Here is an 18,264-nt window from a genome sequence, read left to right as displayed (position 1 = left end):
GTTCAATAGATCTATTCTTCGAGACATTCTACTGTCTCGAAGACCGCACTGACAGTGTCAATATTCAACGGCAGGACGATCGATCTAGATTCACTTCCCAACTCACTCGCATCCCTGTCACTCTATGCCAATCCAGTGATCACAGTTGGAATGCTACCCAACTCTCTCCAATCACTCTACATTTCGCATTGCTTTGATGGTGTAATCCCTCTAGGGGCGCTGCCGGCTTCATTGACCGAGTTATCGTTTATACATTGTGACCTGCCCTATGATCATCAACCAATCACACCTGGCACGTTACCATCATCACTCAAGACATTGACAATGAGTCCAACATACAAACACCCGATCCAATATGATACTCTACCAACATCGTTGACATCACTCAAGTTTGGTAGCCGATTCGAATCGCGAATCCTACCTGAAGTGTTGCCACCATCAATCACTGAATTGGACATGGGTGAATCGTACTCCTTTCCACTGACGGCCGATGAGCTCCCATCATCACTCACATCACTCATAGTTTACAACTCACCAGTGTCATTCCCATGTTTAGATAGACTTGAGATGGGATCTTTGGGTCTCATAACATCTATCAAATGTGACAACATTGGGTCAATGGTCATCAACAACAAGCATAGATCCATATATTTTAGAATTGGCCCTACCAAGGAGCTCATCAGGGAATGTCCATCGACCAAACAACATTTTAGATTATTCACCATTGACAGCCAATCACTCTATACGATGACTGGCTCCGGACGTAGAATTGAACAAATCAAGACATTGATCCAATCGATACCAAACGTTGACACTTACAACATACATAGTAAGGAGTACAGTGTTCAACTTCGCAAGATCGATCCTTGGAATTCAATCATTCTCAGCAGTGCATACCACCAACAATCAAACAACAAGAAGAGAATACAGTTCCTTCCATTGGACAAGTATGGAGAGTTTAATGGCAAGATTCAGAGCAGGGACTAATCGTTTGAAATCAAGTTGGAGTAGTCACACAAGTTGAGCATTAAGACTGATGAAGAGATCAATCAATTGAAACAAGAGAATGATCAACTCAAGAACCAAGTGGAGAGATTGAATGAGAAGACAGAGTCAGTTACCAATCAACTCAATCAATATTTGAAGGAATGGGAGATCAATGTTGTTGTACCTACTGCGCCACCATCCAAGCCTATTGCCAAGAGTACAAGAGGAAGGAAATAAACATATCATCACGTCAAGCCCTTGCCCTCGCCCTTGCCCCAGACTTTTTCAAGAATTGTTCGTTTTTGAAACGACCAAGATATTTTTTAAGATGACATGATCTGAGTGATCATTTTGTTCGTCATAATTTATACAGATAAATAATAATTATTTATTACATTAGAGTACATGATGGATAGATTATCATTAATAATAATTAGAAATATATTTGATCAATTGAGTAGTCGTGAATATGAGATTGATTGTGTGTCGTTTGGACTGACGTGTAAACGATGCTTCACAGAGATGTACAACAAGAGACAACTACGACTCAATGTTACACCAACAACAATCGATAAACTATCGCCCGACGCTGGTGTGGAGTTGTATCACGACTATATAAAGGACATCAAGAACCTACCGCCAACATTGACCAGGTTGGTCGTGGGCAGCAGATACAAGAAACGAATTATGCCCAATGTACTGCCCGCGTCACTCACCTCGTTGACCCTACACTGTCAGCTCAACTATGAGCTGGCACAAGGTGATCTACCATCGACCCTCAAGACCTTGGACCTGCGACGATTCAATACAATCACGAAGCAAGTTCTGCAGCCAGGCATCCTACCATCGTCGCTCACCTCGTTGACCTTTGGATCAGGGTTCAATCAAGATTTGATGCCAGGACTACTGCCAGCGTCACTCAGAACATTGGTGGTTGGTCACACGTTCAATCATGCGCTGGAGCAACGATCACTACCGCCAGCATTGACCAACCTGGCGCTTGGCCAATTTTTCAACCAGGAGATCAAAGTGGGCGTGTTGCCTGCCACCTTGCTCACTCTTTCATTCACCGATCAATCAAGGTTTGATAAAGAGTTGATGCCTGGTGTGCTCCCCGACTCGCTAGTGTCTCTGACTCTGAGCAACGCGTTCAATCAGATGTTCCGAGCAGGTGCACTACCTCCAGCACTCACCTCATTGTCGTTTATCGACTCGTCAAAGTTCAACAGAGCATTCCTACCCGGTGTACTGCCACGCTCACTATTGACACTTGACCTTGGTGCATCGTTCAATCAAGTGGTCGATGTTGGTGACCTGCCCCCAACCCTTCGCAAACTCAACCTGGGTAATAGCTTCAATCAACCGATACCACCGAGTGTCCTACCCAACTCCTTGACCCGGTTGGAGATTGGATATGCCTTCAAACAGATGCTAATGTCATTGCCCAGCTCGCTCGTCCATTTGACCTTGTCTTCCACGTACAACGATTGTCTTGTCGTCGGGTCCCTGCCAACAACGTTAAAGACACTGGCGTTTGGTGGGGCTTTCAATCATCCGATCCCCGTTGGTTATCTACCCGACTCACTGAGGGAACTGTCATTCGCCAATGATAACCTAGGCAGACATTCATTCAATCAGATCATCACGCCCAACAGTCTGCCAACGTCACTCCTCTCCCTGTCATTCAGTGACAAGTATGACAGACCGATCCAACCTGGTGACCTACCCAACTCACTCACATCGTTGGTCTTTGGCGACAACTTCAATCAAGAGATCAAGACTGATGTGTTGCCAACATCACTTCAAACGTTGGTCTTTGGCGAGACGTTCAATCGATCAATTCCAAAAAGGATGTTGCCCGCGTCGCTCACCTCGTTGACCATTGGCCTCGGACAAAAGCTGACGGTCAAGTGTCCGAGTAGTTTGACCTATCTGTCGATCTACCAATTCAATCAATTCAAGAAGGTCCACTTCCCGTCGTCACTCTGTTCACTTCACGTCTGCCATGTCAGCACCAACGTCATTAGACAGGAAGCAGTGCCATCGTACAAGGAACACTTGTCAACTTTGAAACTGATGGCAAGGACACCTTCTCTGGCATCAAGTGCCATAGACACTCGTCGTGCTACGTTCATCAAGTCAATCATTCGTGGATTCCCATTGGTGGACACTTATGACATTGTCAACGGACCCAATTGGAGTGTTAGGATTCGTCGTCTTGGTCCATATCATGCATTATTATTAATAAGTGAGAGTACATTATCAAATGATGACAATGATAATGATGATGATTATGGTGATGATGACAACAGGAACAACAACAACAACAGAAAGGAAACTATATACTTCTTTACGACACAATCACAAGCAGGACTATTGGAAGAGTTAGAAGAGGAGAACAAGAGATTGCAACAAGAGAATGATGAGATGGCACATTATGTCGATGATCTACAAGCGTTGAAAGAAGAGAATGAACAACTTAAAGCACGTCTGGTAGCGTTGGAAGGTGATCGTCGACGATCAAAGGCGGCCACTCCACCACCAATGCCTCAAGCACTTCAACCAAAGACAAGACCACGTGCATCAAAGCTACCAGCCACGGTTATGCCAACTACAGTAGCAGTAGTACCAACAAAGCCACTAGAGACCAAGAAGTCAATCACAAGAAGAAAGAAATAAACTAACTAATTATGTGTATCTCTCTCAAATGAATGAATGAGTGAAGTTGAAGTGTTTTGTTGAACTTCAACACACCTCTCACTTCATTCACTTCATTCTCCCAACACAACAACAACAAAAGATAATAATAACATATATAACTAATAAAGACAATGAGTATAAGAGTATTGGTAACAGGTGCATCTGGTTTGCTTGGTAGAGCATATTGTAGAGTATTGATGTCTGAGCAGTATAAGAATCAATTCGAGTTGCTTGGACTGGCGTATTCACGTTATGATCTATATAAAGATACATACCCTCTGGCCAAGGTCAATATGGATGATAAGGAACATCTCAAAGCCACAGTAACAGCATTCAAACCAAACGTCATTATACATTGTGCTGCAGAACGTAGACCAGATGTCTGTGAGAATGACAAAGACAGAGTTATAAAGTTAAACGTTCTGTAAGTCCCTTGTCTTTGTCTTTGTGTCAAGTCAATGCCCTACCCTACCTACCTCTACACTTACTAACACCTAATCATGTAGGTCAACAGAGTATCTCTCAGATCTTGCCAAACAATTGAATGCATACTTGTTCCTAATCTCGTCAGACTATGTGTTTGATGGCAAGCATCCACCATATTACCCAGACTCTGTTACCAATCCACTGTCATTCTATGGTGAGACAAAGAAGGAGTCAGAGATAGTTGCCACCAGATCAAACTCGAGAAATGTAAGTAGATTATGTTCACTCAACGATCACTCGCTCAGGGTACTCACTCAATCAATCAAACAATCCAAGGTTATACTTAGAGTACCAGTACTTTATGGACAGGTAGAGACACTTGGCGAGAGTGCAGTGACAGTGGTTGCTGAACAACTATTAAAGAATCCAAACAATGATGTTGACAATTGGCAGATACGTTATCCAACTCTGGTGGATGATGTTGCCAAGTGTTCAATCATGTTGATACAGAAGAAGACTCAGGACGATCAGTTGGTCAAGGGAGTGATTCAATTCACTGGCACTCAACGAAAGACTAAATATGACATGGCTGTGGACATGTCCAAACTTCTCAACATTGATCCAGCCAGCATCAAAGCAGCCAACCATCCACCATCTGGCGCACCCAGGCCACACAACGCTCAACTTGACCTCACCGCAACAAAGAACATACTTGACGGTCAACAACTGCCAGACACTCCATTCGACACTGAGATCGTCAAGGTCATCCAGCCATTCGTCAAACAGTAGGCTTCAAACGTCACTCGACGAATAACAAGATCAAAACTTAATATTTTTTTTTTAGAAGAATCACAAAGACGTTTGATCAAGTGTGGGTGTCGTGTCGACCTAAGTGTGACCAATCAGGAACATGACATGAATTGTGTCATTCTGTATAGATACAAAGATATACTATAATAATAATTGATAGATAGATAATTAGAGATTATGGACCAACAACAAAGAACATTAGTAGTATTGAGAAAGATATTTGAATATCTTTGTGATTATGATATGGATTCAGTTTGTTTGGGAATGACTTGTAAACTTATGTTTGCAGAGTTGTACAACAAGAGACCTATCAAACTCAATGTCACTCCAAGTGTCGTTAAACTACCACCATCAATCAAGTCCACAGCCCCAGCACACGTCACAGAGTTGTACCACAAGTCCTCGAGGTATCTGCCCACTCTCTCACCATCACTCACCTGCTTGACACTGGGCTACGAATTCAAAAGGAAACTGGAACCATCACAACTACCTCCATCACTCACCAAGCTGTCACTTCACAACCGATTTGACATGGAACTGCAACCAGGCGTCCTACCTTCAGGACTCATAAAGTTGGATCTTGCCTCATTCAATTCCATGACGAAACAATTGATCACGCCCAATCTGCTACCCTCATCACTCAGATCGCTAAAGCTTGACCGTCTCTTTGAGCAAGAACTGCTGCCTGGACTACTTCCCCAGTCACTCACCAAGCTAAAGATGTCCTTCAACTCTAAGCAACAGATCCAACCTCGTTCACTGCCGCAATCAATCACATCACTCACGATAGAGAATGATTTCAAACAAGAGTTTGACATTGGAGTGCTACCAAGCAGTCTGATCACATTGAGCTTGAAAGGAGGATACGCTCATGAGTTCCATCCTGGAGTATTGCCAAACCATCTCGAGAGCCTAATAATGCGCAACAAATTTGATCGACCGTTCAAAGTTGGTGCTCTGCCCCAATCCCTCACAGTGCTTTCCTTTGAACATTCATGGTACAACCAACCGTTTGGACCAGGTGTGCTACCAGCTCGTCTCAAGACGTTGCACTTCAATCAGGGTTTCAAACAACCTTTGCTGCCTGGTCATCTACCCTCGTCATTACAAACGCTATATCTTGGCGAGGATTACAAGCACCCATTGCCAATTGGCACTCTCCCCTCGTCGCTCACCATGTTGGAGATTGGTAGAAGGTTTGATCAGGCATTAGAGCATGGTTCACTACCCAGCTCATTGGTCAAGTTGATCATCGGAGGCGAGTCTGATCGATACCTTGTCGTTGGATCTCTGCCCAACTCCCTCAAGATCCTGACCTTTAGACAAGAGTTTAATCAACCTATCCCCGTTGGATTCATTCCAGACTCCTTGGAGACGTTGATATTCAAGGGAGACTACTCTAGATCATTCAACCAGAGTATCATCCCAGGCAGTCTCCCATCATCAATCTTGTCACTGGAGTTTAATGATCAATTTAATCGACTGATCAATCCTGGTCAGCTGCCCTCGTCGTTGACCTCCTTGAAGTTTGGACGAACATTCAATCAAGAACTACTCGTTGACGTACTACCAACCACGCTGGCAACATTGATCTTTGGAGATCATTACAACAAACGAATAGAAAACAAAGTGATACCTCAATCACTCACATCACTGACCATTGGCTCATCGCAAAAGAACTCAATCAAGTGTCCCAGTGTCACACACCTCAATATTAGCTCCTTCCCTCAACTAAAGTTGGTCAAGACTGCTCAACCAATTCGATCACTCTCGATACAACATGTGAGCACCAATGTTAGAAAGGAGGCATTGCCATCGATCAAACATCACATGACATCGCTGACCCTGTCGGCAAAGACACCAGTGATGGCATCCAGCTCCATCGACAGCCGTCGAGCAAAGTTCCTAAAGTCCATCATTCAAGCATTCCCCAATGTGGACACGTACGACGTTGACAACGACGATCGTCACAAGTGGAAGGTATTGATACGCAAGATTGATCAATGGCATGCCATTATGGTACTCAAAGTTCAAATTGAATCGAGATCGTACAACAAGAAACGATTTGGAACAACAATACAATACTTCACATTGGACTCGGCAGCTGGATTGGCTACAGAATTGGAAGAAGAGAACAAAAGATTGAAACGAGACAACGATCATCTATTACAACTAGGCAATGAGATCAACAAGTTGAAAGAGGAGAATGATCAAATCAAAGCGCGACTTGCAGAGTTGGGTGATGGTGGAGCATCAACAAAGTCAAAGGTTGTGACGGATGTCAAAAGTACAAGAAGAAGGAAATAAAGTAATCAACTTGTTGAACTTCAATCAGAATCCAAAAAAGGAAATAGTCACATTGTCATCCAACACACTCACAAAAACTTTCTTCATTACGTCATTCATACATTCGTTAATTCATATGACACTTTATTTTGAAAAGCAGACACAGGAGTGCAGATAAGTCTAGCCAACTCTGCGCGCAACACACACAATCACACCGAACTCACCTTTCTGCTTTTCAAAATAAAGTGTCATATATTCATATTGAACACTAATATTTAGAGAATGGATAGATTATCTATATTTATTATTAGAGAGATAATTAAACAATTGAGTATCAATGATGATCATGGTAATAAGAAACAATCATTGATTGATATTGTTTCTTTATCATTATGTTGTAAAAGATTGTTTACAGATATGTATAATAGATTAAATATTAGTTTAAAGATAACACCTCCATTAGATGGACTACCAACAAAGTTGGATAATCATTCAAATGATATTGTATAAATAATATAGATAAGAAACTCAACAATTGAGCGTGCTCTCGCACAAAAGTTGTGTCTTGTTGTTGTTGTTGTTGTTGTTGTTGTTGTTGTTGTTGTTGTTGTTGTTGTTGTTGTTGTTGTTGTTGTTGTACAACATACCTGTATCTCTACCTCATACATACTAATAATTAATGGCAAGATACAACACTTTATCAAGTTCTTCATTGGTAGACCATACGATCTGGCAAAGAGTGATACGTATGCTCCACGATGACATTGCTACAAACTTTGATGGGACTTGGTGGAGGTCGCTCAGCCTCGTCTGCTGGAGCTTCCATACATTCATCGTGAGGATGAACAAGCGATTCACTGGAGAGGTCAATGCCTTTAGAGAGTTGGTGGATCATCACTTCACCTCCAATCGTTACTCGTTGCATCAACAAGTGTCGCAGATTCAATGCAAGCTCACCCGCAACTATGAGCACATCTCCCAAGATGAGACGATCGCGCTCCATCGCGAACTCGCAGCGCTCTTCACCGACGTCCGTTGCACCGACTTGATGTTGACAAACATTGGGATCTTGAACTGCGTTGTGCATCCAGACACCTTTGATGAAGATGGCTTTGGAGCGACGCTGGCATCATACGCAAGCCTCGAAGAAGTGATGATATGTGTCCCGAGTGATGAACATATGATCATGGAGGAACAACAATATGTGACCCGATTCACATCGTTCTATGTCAGACTGTTCGGCTCGCTTTCAACGCTCAACAACCTCACCTCGCTGACTCTAGACTTCAGCACCGAGTACAATCGATTTGTCAATCACGACGCCAGACACTTCTTTACACAACTCGCTCGACTCACGTGCGTCGAGTCTCTGTTCATTGGGGCCGGTGTTGACGACGACCACTTCATGGAGGAGTACGCACACTACATCGCCAAGCAGGTATCTTTGAGGAAGATCTGTTCCATGGACTTGCCTGGTATCGGCGGGCTAATGCTAGAGACGCTCCTGCAGCACCACACATCACTTCTACACATCGATATTGTCGTTGAGAAGTTGATATGCATCAACATGCCATTGAGATCACTCAGGCTCGCAACAAGAACCGACAGTGCTCCTTATGAATACTTGTGGGTCAGTGATAATCTGGCGCTCCGCGAGCAGATTCTTCAGTCATTCAACAACGTGGAGCAGCTGGACCTTGGAGAAAATGAATGTGTTCCCAATAGTGACATTGCCTACATCATAAATCATTGTCCAGCCATCAAATCCCTTGGATGCAAGCTATATGATAACGAGAATCTGGGTCTTGTTGTCAATGCACTGGCCTCCAACACGACACTCTTACAATTCAGAATATGCACATTCAATCAGGATAGGGAGGGTGCAAGGATCAAGAAGAAGATCATGCCCACCATTCTCAACCACCCATCCATCATCTTCAAGTCACTTCACTACCAATTCCCTTGATTAAACAAAGAAGAAGTACTGCAATATTTATTGTTGTTGTTGTTGTTGTTGTTGTTGTTGTCTTTGATGTTGTTGTTGTTGTTGTTGTTGTGGTAGTTGTTGTTGTTGTTGTTGTTGATGGCTCTGGACTGGCGCCATCGGTCTACCATCCGATGAGCAGTGGGAGTACACCATGGACCTGTTGTCTATGGACTTCCACCGCCAGAAGGTTAGTTGTGCCCGGTGTCGTCATACCTGCAGGCTGGGCACAATGGATAAGATCAGATGGAGTTATACCTTGAACTATCTTGGCGCCAAGACGTCTGATTTATTACTGTATTCAACACATTCTTGGAAAAGCACGGCCAGACTGACAAAACTACAACCTTACAAAGTTGGTGCAAAGATCATCTTGGCAAAAGACAACACACCATCTTAATCAACAACCTAACAACAACAGACACATTCATAGAGATAATACATACATTAATATCCATGGATACATTACCATTAGTTGTATTAATAAGATTGTTAGAGGTTGATAGTAATGAAATTGATAAATTGTGTCTTGGTCTAACATGTAAACGATTGTTTAAACTATTATACAATCGTATACCATCATTAAGATTCAACTATATGCCATTATATCATCTTATAAACACCAAAGAATGTTCAACAACAATAACAACAACAACAACATCATTAGAACAACATGAGGCGGAGGAGAAGAGTGAAGTGGTCACAACTTTGAATATTCCAAGTACAGCTTCAAGATGGACAACAAAGGCTAGGTTCAACAAGCCATTGGGAGTGAATGACCTACCAAAGTCATTGACATCGTTGACGTTTGGAGGAATGTTCAACCAGGTGATTGGTTTGGGCGTTCTTCCAACGTCACTGACCGAACTTACGTTGGGTGGAGCATTCAACAAGGTGATTGAAGTCGGCACACTGCCCACATCACTAATCACACTCTCTTTCCATGGTAATACTGCTGGTGGATCAAGGTTTAACCAAAAACTACGTCCTGGTGTGTTGCCCTCCTCACTACAGTACCTGAGACTAGGTGATTCATTCAAACATCCAATCAAACCCAATGTGCTGCCCTTATCGCTCAAGACTCTCACGTTTGGAACTCAGTACGATACACCTTTGATTGAAGGAGCGCTTCCTACTTCCCTTCACACACTTAGACTTGCCAGTCGGTTCGACCAGAGTATAAGTGGTGTCCTCCCCATGTCTCTGGCCATGCTGACCTTTGGTCATTTCTTCAATAAGCCAATCAACAAAGGTGACCTGCCCAGCTCATTGACCAAACTATCATTTGGTTCATCATTCAACCAGAAGCTGATAGCTGATCTACTTCCTACTTCATTGACCGAGCTATCCTTTGACAAGTACTCACATCAACTGGACATGTCGATACTTCCAAGTTCCCTGACAAGTCTGCACATCAGCAGGCTGTACAAGTCAATCGTTCAACCAACAGCAAGTACACCAAATGGTCTTGTACATCTATCAATCGAGAACTGTACAGAGAAGATCTTACCTGGACAACTGCCCAACACATTTGTACACTTGGACATTAATAACTACAACAACAATACATTGGAGCCTGGTAGTATGCCATCATCAATCACAACACTGATCTTTGACAATAACTTTATTCAACAACTCGAGAAAGGTATACTGCCACCACGTTTGACAACATTGTGCCTGGGCGACTCCTTCTCCAATGACGATCAGGATATAAAGCCTGATACTCTGCCAGAGACTTTGACTTCATTGAATTGTGGATATCGATACAATCGAGACCTGGCAGGCAAGCTGCCATCATCCCTTCGCACTCTCATTCTTGGCCAACTCTTTAATCATAAGCTTAACAAGAATACGCTGCCTGCATCGCTCACATCTCTAAAGGTGGGCAGCGCCTTCAAGCACGTGCTCAAGCATATGCCTCCTTCTCTCACTGATCTCACCATCTACTCATTTGGACAACTCAAGTATGTCAGGTGCCCACTCAAATCACTGTCATTGTCCAAGGCTGCGTCTCATTCACCAATCGCACCACGTACCGACACGTTGGACACTCTGTCCATTGGATCAAAGATACCCTATGGTATCGTGTCACATTACCTCCATCGATCACAGTTTATCAAAAAGGTGATGGCGACCATACCAAATGTTCATACGTATAACTTTACAATGTTTTGTTATCATCAAGAGTATGTGGATATCGTTCGCAAGGTGAATGATTGCTACTCCATCCTCGTGTCCACATTGACTACAAAGGAATATGATCAGCCTCCTTTCATCAAAAAGTCCATTCATTTCATCGTCAATCATTCAGTGATCAATACACAAATGTCTGAAGAGCTCAAAAGACTTAGATTGGAGAATGAAGTACTAATGATGCAACTTGTCTGCATGGTACCATTATCATCATCGTTGCCACTTCCAGAGGACCATCCATTGTACACCAAGTCCGAGCCAACACAATAAATCATGACTGTCAAAATGAAAGAAATCGACATTTTTGACACTTTTACACAAAACTTAACTTGATTCATTCATTCATCTTCCACTTACATCGAATCAAAGAGATATTAATATATACTTATACAAGCAATGAATACAGGATGGAATGTGATCAGGACATTGGTCATCATTCCTATGATGGTGCTGATAGTTGATGCTACAATTGACTTGAATACAGCAGCATCAAATAAATCAAACAATCTAAGTTTAGTAGACTCAAATTGGATACTAAGATCATCATATCTTGTTATATGTATGTGTACCTGATGATGTTGATACAACTCTAAATAATCAATCAATGAGTGTACATGTCATGATTGACTGCTGACTGACATCTCGTCTCAACTCATCTAGTGATGCAAGCAGGATTCAGTTTACTTGAGGCTGGTATGGTACGAGCAAAGAACACAAAGAATATATTAGTAAAGGTATGATGTTGATGATGAAGATGACGACAATGAATATGACGACGATGCGCTAACTCATTACACACATCATAGAACATCATTGCTACAGCATTAGGTGCAATCATATTCTTTGGAATTGGATACAGTCTTTCATTCGACTCTGGTGCCAACTATTCAAACTCACTAATAGCATGTTGTAGCTTCTTCACATTGAATGAGGAGGACTATATATATGGGTGTCAAAGGTATGTCGACGATGGAGACCATCATGGACTCGCTCACTCACTCATTCATTCTCAGTGGGCATTCGCTTCAATATCATGTACAATAATTAATGGATCAGTATCAGAGAGGACAAAGATACCTGCATATCTGATACTCAACTCTGTCGTATCTGGTGTAATATACCCACTGGCCGCTCATTGTATGTCTCGCTCATTCACTCATTCATTCTTTCACTCATCCACTACTTTGACTAACATGCTACAACAACAACAATAGGGATTTGGAATGAAAGTGGATGGCTTTATAAACTTGGAGTTGTAGACTATGGTGGAGGAATAGTAGTACATGTACTTGGAGGTACAATAGGATTGGTTGGCACTATCATTGTATGTTACGACACGTGAGGACAGGACAGGACAGGATAACTGACACAACAACTACTCATAGCTTGGACCTAGACTTGGAAAGTTCGATCCAGAGACAGGCAAGCCATTGGTATTGAGCGAGCATAACATTGTATTATCAAGCATTGGAACATTGTTGTTATGGTTCAGCTGGTATGGACAACATCCAATCTTGTTGGGCGTAGATATCAACAAGGGAAGAATAGCATCGAGAGGCGAGGTATCGACAACACTCAGTGGATCAATCAGTATGGTGACATCATTCGTCATAACACTGGCAATGACCAAGCGTTACGATCTCAAGATATGCATCAATGGACTGCTGGCTGGCTTTGTGGCGGCCTCCTCTGCATCAGGATTCATCGCACCATATTATAGTATCATCATTGGAGTGGTGGCATCATTCATCTTTATTGGATTCTCCAAACTGTTGCTGCGATACCAGATTGATGACCCATGCCAATCCACCTCTGTACACTTTGCATGTGGCATCTGGGGCGCCATCTGTGTTGGTCTATTCGCCGACACATCATTACTCAATCAAGTATATAGAAGTCGTACCAACTATAATAGTTTAATTGAAGGTGTAAGTTGGTTCATTCGGTCGCGATCATTCATTCGAACTCAATCACTGACACAATCATTCAATCAATCAAATATATATAGAGTTTCAGATTATTATTCATTCAATTGATTGGTGTATCAGCTACTATTATATGGTGTACAGTATTAAGTTATATAGTATTCAAGATACTAAAGAAGTACTCAGTGTTGCGAGTCGACTCTGACATTGAGTTGACAGGATTTGACAATGCACATCATGGAGGTGCTGCTTATAACTATAGAAGCTAGCTTCCATTCCATATTATATATATATTAAACATTCTACAACCAACATGTACATAGATAGACGACAACATCAACGACCGTTCATCGTTCCAGAATCAGAATGAACGCGCCCAGATCATGATCGCGACCCATAAATAAATTGGACTTCACCCCCCTTCTGAATGCAACTTCACTTGGGCTTGTTTGAACAAACATCTTAAACATACTTATGCTGCTTATGCTTCGTTAACGACACATACATATACATATTATATCATATCAATCAATCACTCAATCAATCAATCAATCAATCGATTACATATTATTGAACAAAGATTAGATACAAACGAGATTCGACTCGAATAGAGAGACTAAGGATAGGAAGGAGTGATGCTCAACTCAAAGGACTTGGTGACACTGTTGACATTGTTGTCTGAGGAGGATAAACCATTAGAGACAGTGTCAACTACGTTCAATCGTACATTTGCAAAGAATGATCATTTTAAGATAGGCTGTGCAGTATATACTATGTTAAAGGATGGTTTCATACGTGTACCTTCACATCGTTTAATAGCATTCTATATATTATATAGTTTATATAATCAACAACATCAATTAATTGCTGCTCAACAACAACAACAATCATCATCATCGTCGGATAATACTGAATCAGCTCAATACTCTACAACAATACTTGAGTATCCTATAATATTCAATCCTTTCTTACCTGTCTTTATCGATGAGTTGGAGAAACACTACAATCACAACAAACAACAACAACAACAAAGTAGTCAACAACAATATCATACATCGATATATAACAACTCTGTTGAGCGAGCATATCTCATCCAATTCCTTACTCATTTGCCAAAGGATGTAAGTTCCCTTGACCATCGATCGACCTTGTGCAACACAAGACTGACACACAGTCTACACATTATATCAGTTCTCAAAGAAGACATCAAACGATATTGATCAGCAATACAGGAACAGCAACAACAACAATGAATCACAATCAGCACTACCAGCGCTGAATGACTATCGACAACTTTATCTCGAACGCTTGGCGCATCACTCATTCCCATCGATATTGAGTATCGGTGTCTCGCCAACACTATTCTTCCCAGAGCAACCAAGCAGTGCTCTGCCACCTCAACAACAACCTCTTGATACTCAGACGACTACAACTTCATCATCATCCCCAACCCCAACAAGTAACCGTCAAACAAAGAACGCCAACAAGCAACAGCAACAGCAGCAACAACAACAACAACCTAAACTCAATGATGTCAATATACTACCGATGGAACTTGACCTCTTCTCATTCGAACCAAGCTATAGTAGACCTGCTCCACCTCTATACGAACATCCCAATGTAAGTAACAATCAATCAATCAATCAATCAATCAGTCAATCAAAGACACTCACTCACCTAACTCATCTAATATATATTTAGTTACTTTGGATCAATACATCAATCAATCATGGTCTACTGTTGAGTCCAACGATGGGCTTCTCATCAATCACCAATCCAAAGAAGGTGGTACGTGATTTGATGTCCAAGGCCATCAGGGGCAGACTAAGGAAATCACAGATACAGCAGATCAAGGCAGAGCTGGACCTGGACCCCAAGATGGTGCTCTACTCTGGACTGGTGCCAAAGAAGCTGCCCAACCTCGTGGAGAACAACCAGGAGGTGGCCATCGAGGCGATGCTCAAGCTGATCCACTCGCCCGACTTTAAGGACTACTTCCAGGAGTTGATATCGATGGAGATGAACTACCGCTCGATGGAGGTGGTCAATGCGCTGGCCACCTCGGTGGAGCTGCCCAGCCACTTCATCCCGATGTACATCAGCAACTGTATCAACACGTGCAACTACTGCAAGGACAAGGCTATGCTGCAGCGCTCTGTGAGACTGGTCTGCGTCTTTATCCAATCACTCATACGCAACAACATCATCAACATCAAAGATCTGTTTGAAGAGGTCCAAGCCTTCTGTCTCGAGCACTCCAAGATACGTGAAGCCATTGGTCTATTCAAGTTGATGAATGAGGAGAACCTTGGTAATGGTAACAACAACAACAGCAACAACAACAATGGTGATAACAACAACAACAATAACTCTTGATATCCAAGATCACCAAACAAACTCAACCAATAACAACGCTCCCTTCTCCCCACCTCTATCTCTATCTCTATGTTAACTACTACTAATATCTTTACAACTTATGCTTATGTCTTTGCAGAATGATTCATATCCCATCACGAATTGTTGACGAAGCATAGTATCGTTTTGTGGATTGGTGGGTGTTTCCCATTTTTGATCATGTTGGCTGTATTGGAATCAAATCACTGTTATTATAACCCTTGTTTGGAAATGGTACTGTGAGTGTTGGGGTCCTTGTTCTTTGATTGACACATGTGGACCTCAACTACAGAGGGACGAGTAAGTCATAAAGTACACATTGATTCAAAAGAATGTATGCTGTACGAATGGTGAAAGTAGCTTTCTGATAATGTTTGGTCCTCTCTAACCCCCTTTGAGGCTCACATCCATACCTCTTTGGAGAGGGCTTGTCCAACGAGGCAATGTTTACCTCTTAACGACCTCTCAATCAATCAGGTGATTGATTGATCAACTAGTTGTTGTTATAACTATTTACTTATTTATTTATTTATTTGTACATTCAAACAAGATGAGGAGACTAAAGAGATCATTGTCAATCACCAAGCAGAACTTGATGGAGAAGACTTCAAACAGGACCAATACATTGGAACCTGAGGATATGAAGTCTTTGGAAAGAGTATGATACTCAACCCCACATCATCATCGATGGAACTATTCCACCCACAAACACACTCACTAACAAGCGACGTGATTAGCATTTGGATGACAATAGATTCCATTTGAGAAAGGTGACGAGGGCAATTGAGAAGGAGACTGTTAGTTCTGGTGTGAGCATAAGGGATGGAACAGAGTTGGCCGATGGATTGATCGATTACAGTGTCCATGTTAAAGAGGAGTTTCCTGATATGGTAGTCTACGCTGGAATACTTTCAAAGATTGGTGAATTCCAGGCTGCATTCGAAGACCTCAAAGCAAAGTTGAACGCATCACTAATCAATGAAGTCAGTGATCCACTCAAATCATTGGTCAAGAAGGAGCTGAGAGACGCACATGTATGTACCCCGGTGGTGGAAGTGGACGCGACTGGACTGGACTTGGACTCACACTTAGACGCACCAAAACAACATAGAACTCAAAGAGAGAGTATGACAAAGTTAGAGTAGAGTATGATGCATCATTATCAGAGTTGAATAGTTTGAAGAAAACAAAGGGCATCAAGGTGAACAAGATAACGGATAAGGAACAGGAATGTGGAGATCTAAGCAAGGCATTCGAATTGATTGGTATGGATACAGCTGCTCAACTACAGGATACAAACTTGATCGCAGAGTTTGAGACCATTGAGAAGTTGTGCGATTATCTCGATGCCTATCACACCTTTTTCCAAAAGGGCTATCGTTGGGTGGCCCAGATGATACCCGACATCTACGAGTACCGCCTCTATGTGGACAAGCGCAAGTCAGAGTTGGAGAAGTCCAAGGTCAGGATGAGCATGATGTTGTCTCCCGCCACAGCAGTGAACGAGGCAATGAAGTACAAGGTGTTTGGAGAGCAACTGTCGGTGCTGGTCACGCGTGATGCCGCATCCATACCATCATTCATATCACGTGCATTCCAAGCCATTCGATCAAGACTGGATGAAGAGGGACTGTTCCGTGTGTCTGGTCCCAAGAAGGATGTGATAGAGTTCAAACGATTGATTGACGAGGGCAAAGAGTACAACCTGGCCAGCACATATGACATCCATGTTGTTTGTAGCTTGGTCAAGCTGTTCCTGCGCGAGCTACAACCAGAGCCACTACTCTCGTACGGTCGCTACAACGAGTACATCGACGTTTGCAACATAGAGTCGGCAGAGGAGCGTGTGGCCCAGATCACCAGGTTGATCAACACACTGCCCAAGCACAACTACCATCTTCTCCATCATCTGATGTACTTGCTCAGTCAGATATCCACCAATCCCAAGAATAAGATGGGCGCTGCCAACCTGGCCACAGTCATCGGACCCAATATCCTTGTGTCACAGGCAGAGGTCGTTGTGGAGGACATTGCACTTGGCAACATGGTCATAACAATGATGATACAGAACTTTGAAAAGATCTTTGGACAGCCACCAGTAGTCGAATCACTTGGTAATAGTATGGCTACATCATCATCAAATGTGGACCTCACCAAGGAAGGAGACGTTCGTTCATTTGAAAGAGAACCCAGTGCCAACAACCTTATGCTACCAACTAGACCTGTACCAATTCCTATTCAACAACAACAACATCACCTGGAATCACAATTGCCAAACTCTGCAGACAATACACCACGCTATTCAGATGCATCGCTTGAACGATCTAGTCCACCAACTGGTGTATCCACTTCGACTCATCATATTGAAGGCGACAACAATGTTGGAGAGCATCATCACCATGAGCATGAGGAACACCACCATGAAGAAGATGAGGAGAATGAAGAGCATAATGAACATGATCAAGAGGTTGAGCAACATAATGAACTTGAATTAGATGCTGGCCCTGCTGAACCCAATGAAGATGGTACCGAATGATCGGTGCACTGATACATAGTGGC

At 42.5% G+C, this 18,264-nt stretch overlaps 8 protein-coding genes across 8 annotated transcripts; all 8 read left to right on the top strand.

The window, feature by feature from the left end:
* Window positions 1–1,467: 1,467 nt before the first annotated feature.
* On the top strand, window positions 1,468–3,657 carry SAMD00019534_068820 (hypothetical protein; the record flags this gene model as incomplete). Its single annotated transcript, XM_012897994.1, has 1 exon — window positions 1,468–3,657. A coding segment is annotated over one exon (2,190 nt), but the record flags the coding sequence as incomplete, so codon positions are not given.
* A 161-nt stretch (window positions 3,658–3,818) lies between these two features.
* On the top strand, window positions 3,819–4,899 carry SAMD00019534_068810 (hypothetical protein; the record flags this gene model as incomplete). Its single annotated transcript, XM_012897993.1, has 3 exons — window positions 3,819–4,111; window positions 4,194–4,380; window positions 4,450–4,899. Coding segments are annotated over 3 exons (930 nt in total), but the record flags the coding sequence as incomplete, so codon positions are not given.
* A 303-nt stretch (window positions 4,900–5,202) lies between these two features.
* SAMD00019534_068800 (hypothetical protein) lies at window positions 5,203–7,230 on the top strand (the record flags this gene model as incomplete). Its single annotated transcript, XM_012897992.1, has 1 exon — window positions 5,203–7,230. The coding sequence occupies one exon, from the start codon at window positions 5,203–5,205 to the stop codon at window positions 7,228–7,230; it is 2,028 nt and encodes a 675-aa protein (XP_012753446.1).
* Window positions 7,231–7,957: 727 nt separating this feature from the next.
* SAMD00019534_068790 (hypothetical protein) lies at window positions 7,958–9,175 on the top strand (the record flags this gene model as incomplete). The annotated part of the gene is made up of 1 exon (XM_012897991.1): window positions 7,958–9,175. One exon carries the CDS (start codon window positions 7,958–7,960, stop codon window positions 9,173–9,175), a length of 1,218 nt encoding a protein of 405 aa, XP_012753445.1.
* Window positions 9,176–10,009: 834 nt separating this feature from the next.
* On the top strand, window positions 10,010–11,656 carry SAMD00019534_068780 (hypothetical protein; the record flags this gene model as incomplete). The annotated part of the gene is made up of 2 exons (XM_012897990.1): window positions 10,010–10,281; window positions 10,348–11,656. The coding sequence occupies 2 exons, from the start codon at window positions 10,010–10,012 to the stop codon at window positions 11,654–11,656; spliced, it is 1,581 nt and encodes a 526-aa protein (XP_012753444.1).
* A 392-nt stretch (window positions 11,657–12,048) lies between these two features.
* SAMD00019534_068770 (hypothetical protein) lies at window positions 12,049–13,574 on the top strand (the record flags this gene model as incomplete). The annotated part of the gene is made up of 4 exons (XM_012897989.1): window positions 12,049–12,120; window positions 12,603–12,710; window positions 12,772–13,251; window positions 13,404–13,574. Coding segments are annotated over 4 exons (831 nt in total), but the record flags the coding sequence as incomplete, so codon positions are not given.
* A 372-nt stretch (window positions 13,575–13,946) lies between these two features.
* Window positions 13,947–15,687, top strand: SAMD00019534_068760 (hypothetical protein; the record flags this gene model as incomplete). Its single annotated transcript, XM_012897988.1, has 3 exons — window positions 13,947–14,432; window positions 14,503–14,931; window positions 15,013–15,687. 3 exons carry the CDS (start codon window positions 13,947–13,949, stop codon window positions 15,685–15,687), a joined length of 1,590 nt encoding a protein of 529 aa, XP_012753442.1.
* Window positions 15,688–16,255: 568 nt separating this feature from the next.
* SAMD00019534_068750 (hypothetical protein) lies at window positions 16,256–18,241 on the top strand (the record flags this gene model as incomplete). The annotated part of the gene is made up of 3 exons (XM_012897987.1): window positions 16,256–16,363; window positions 16,443–16,739; window positions 16,817–18,241. The coding sequence occupies 3 exons, from the start codon at window positions 16,256–16,258 to the stop codon at window positions 18,239–18,241; spliced, it is 1,830 nt and encodes a 609-aa protein (XP_012753441.1).
* Between the last annotated feature and the right edge of the window lie 23 nt (window positions 18,242–18,264).

The sequence above is a fragment of the Acytostelium subglobosum genome (assembly GCF_000787575.1).
Source record: "Acytostelium subglobosum LB1 DNA, scaffold: scaffold13, whole genome shotgun sequence".
In the NCBI taxonomy this organism is placed as follows: Eukaryota; Evosea; class Eumycetozoa; order Acytosteliales; family Acytosteliaceae; genus Acytostelium; species Acytostelium subglobosum.
The sequence above is the reverse complement of the archived record's forward strand: the minus strand, read 5'-3'. Positions and strand labels throughout refer to the sequence as shown.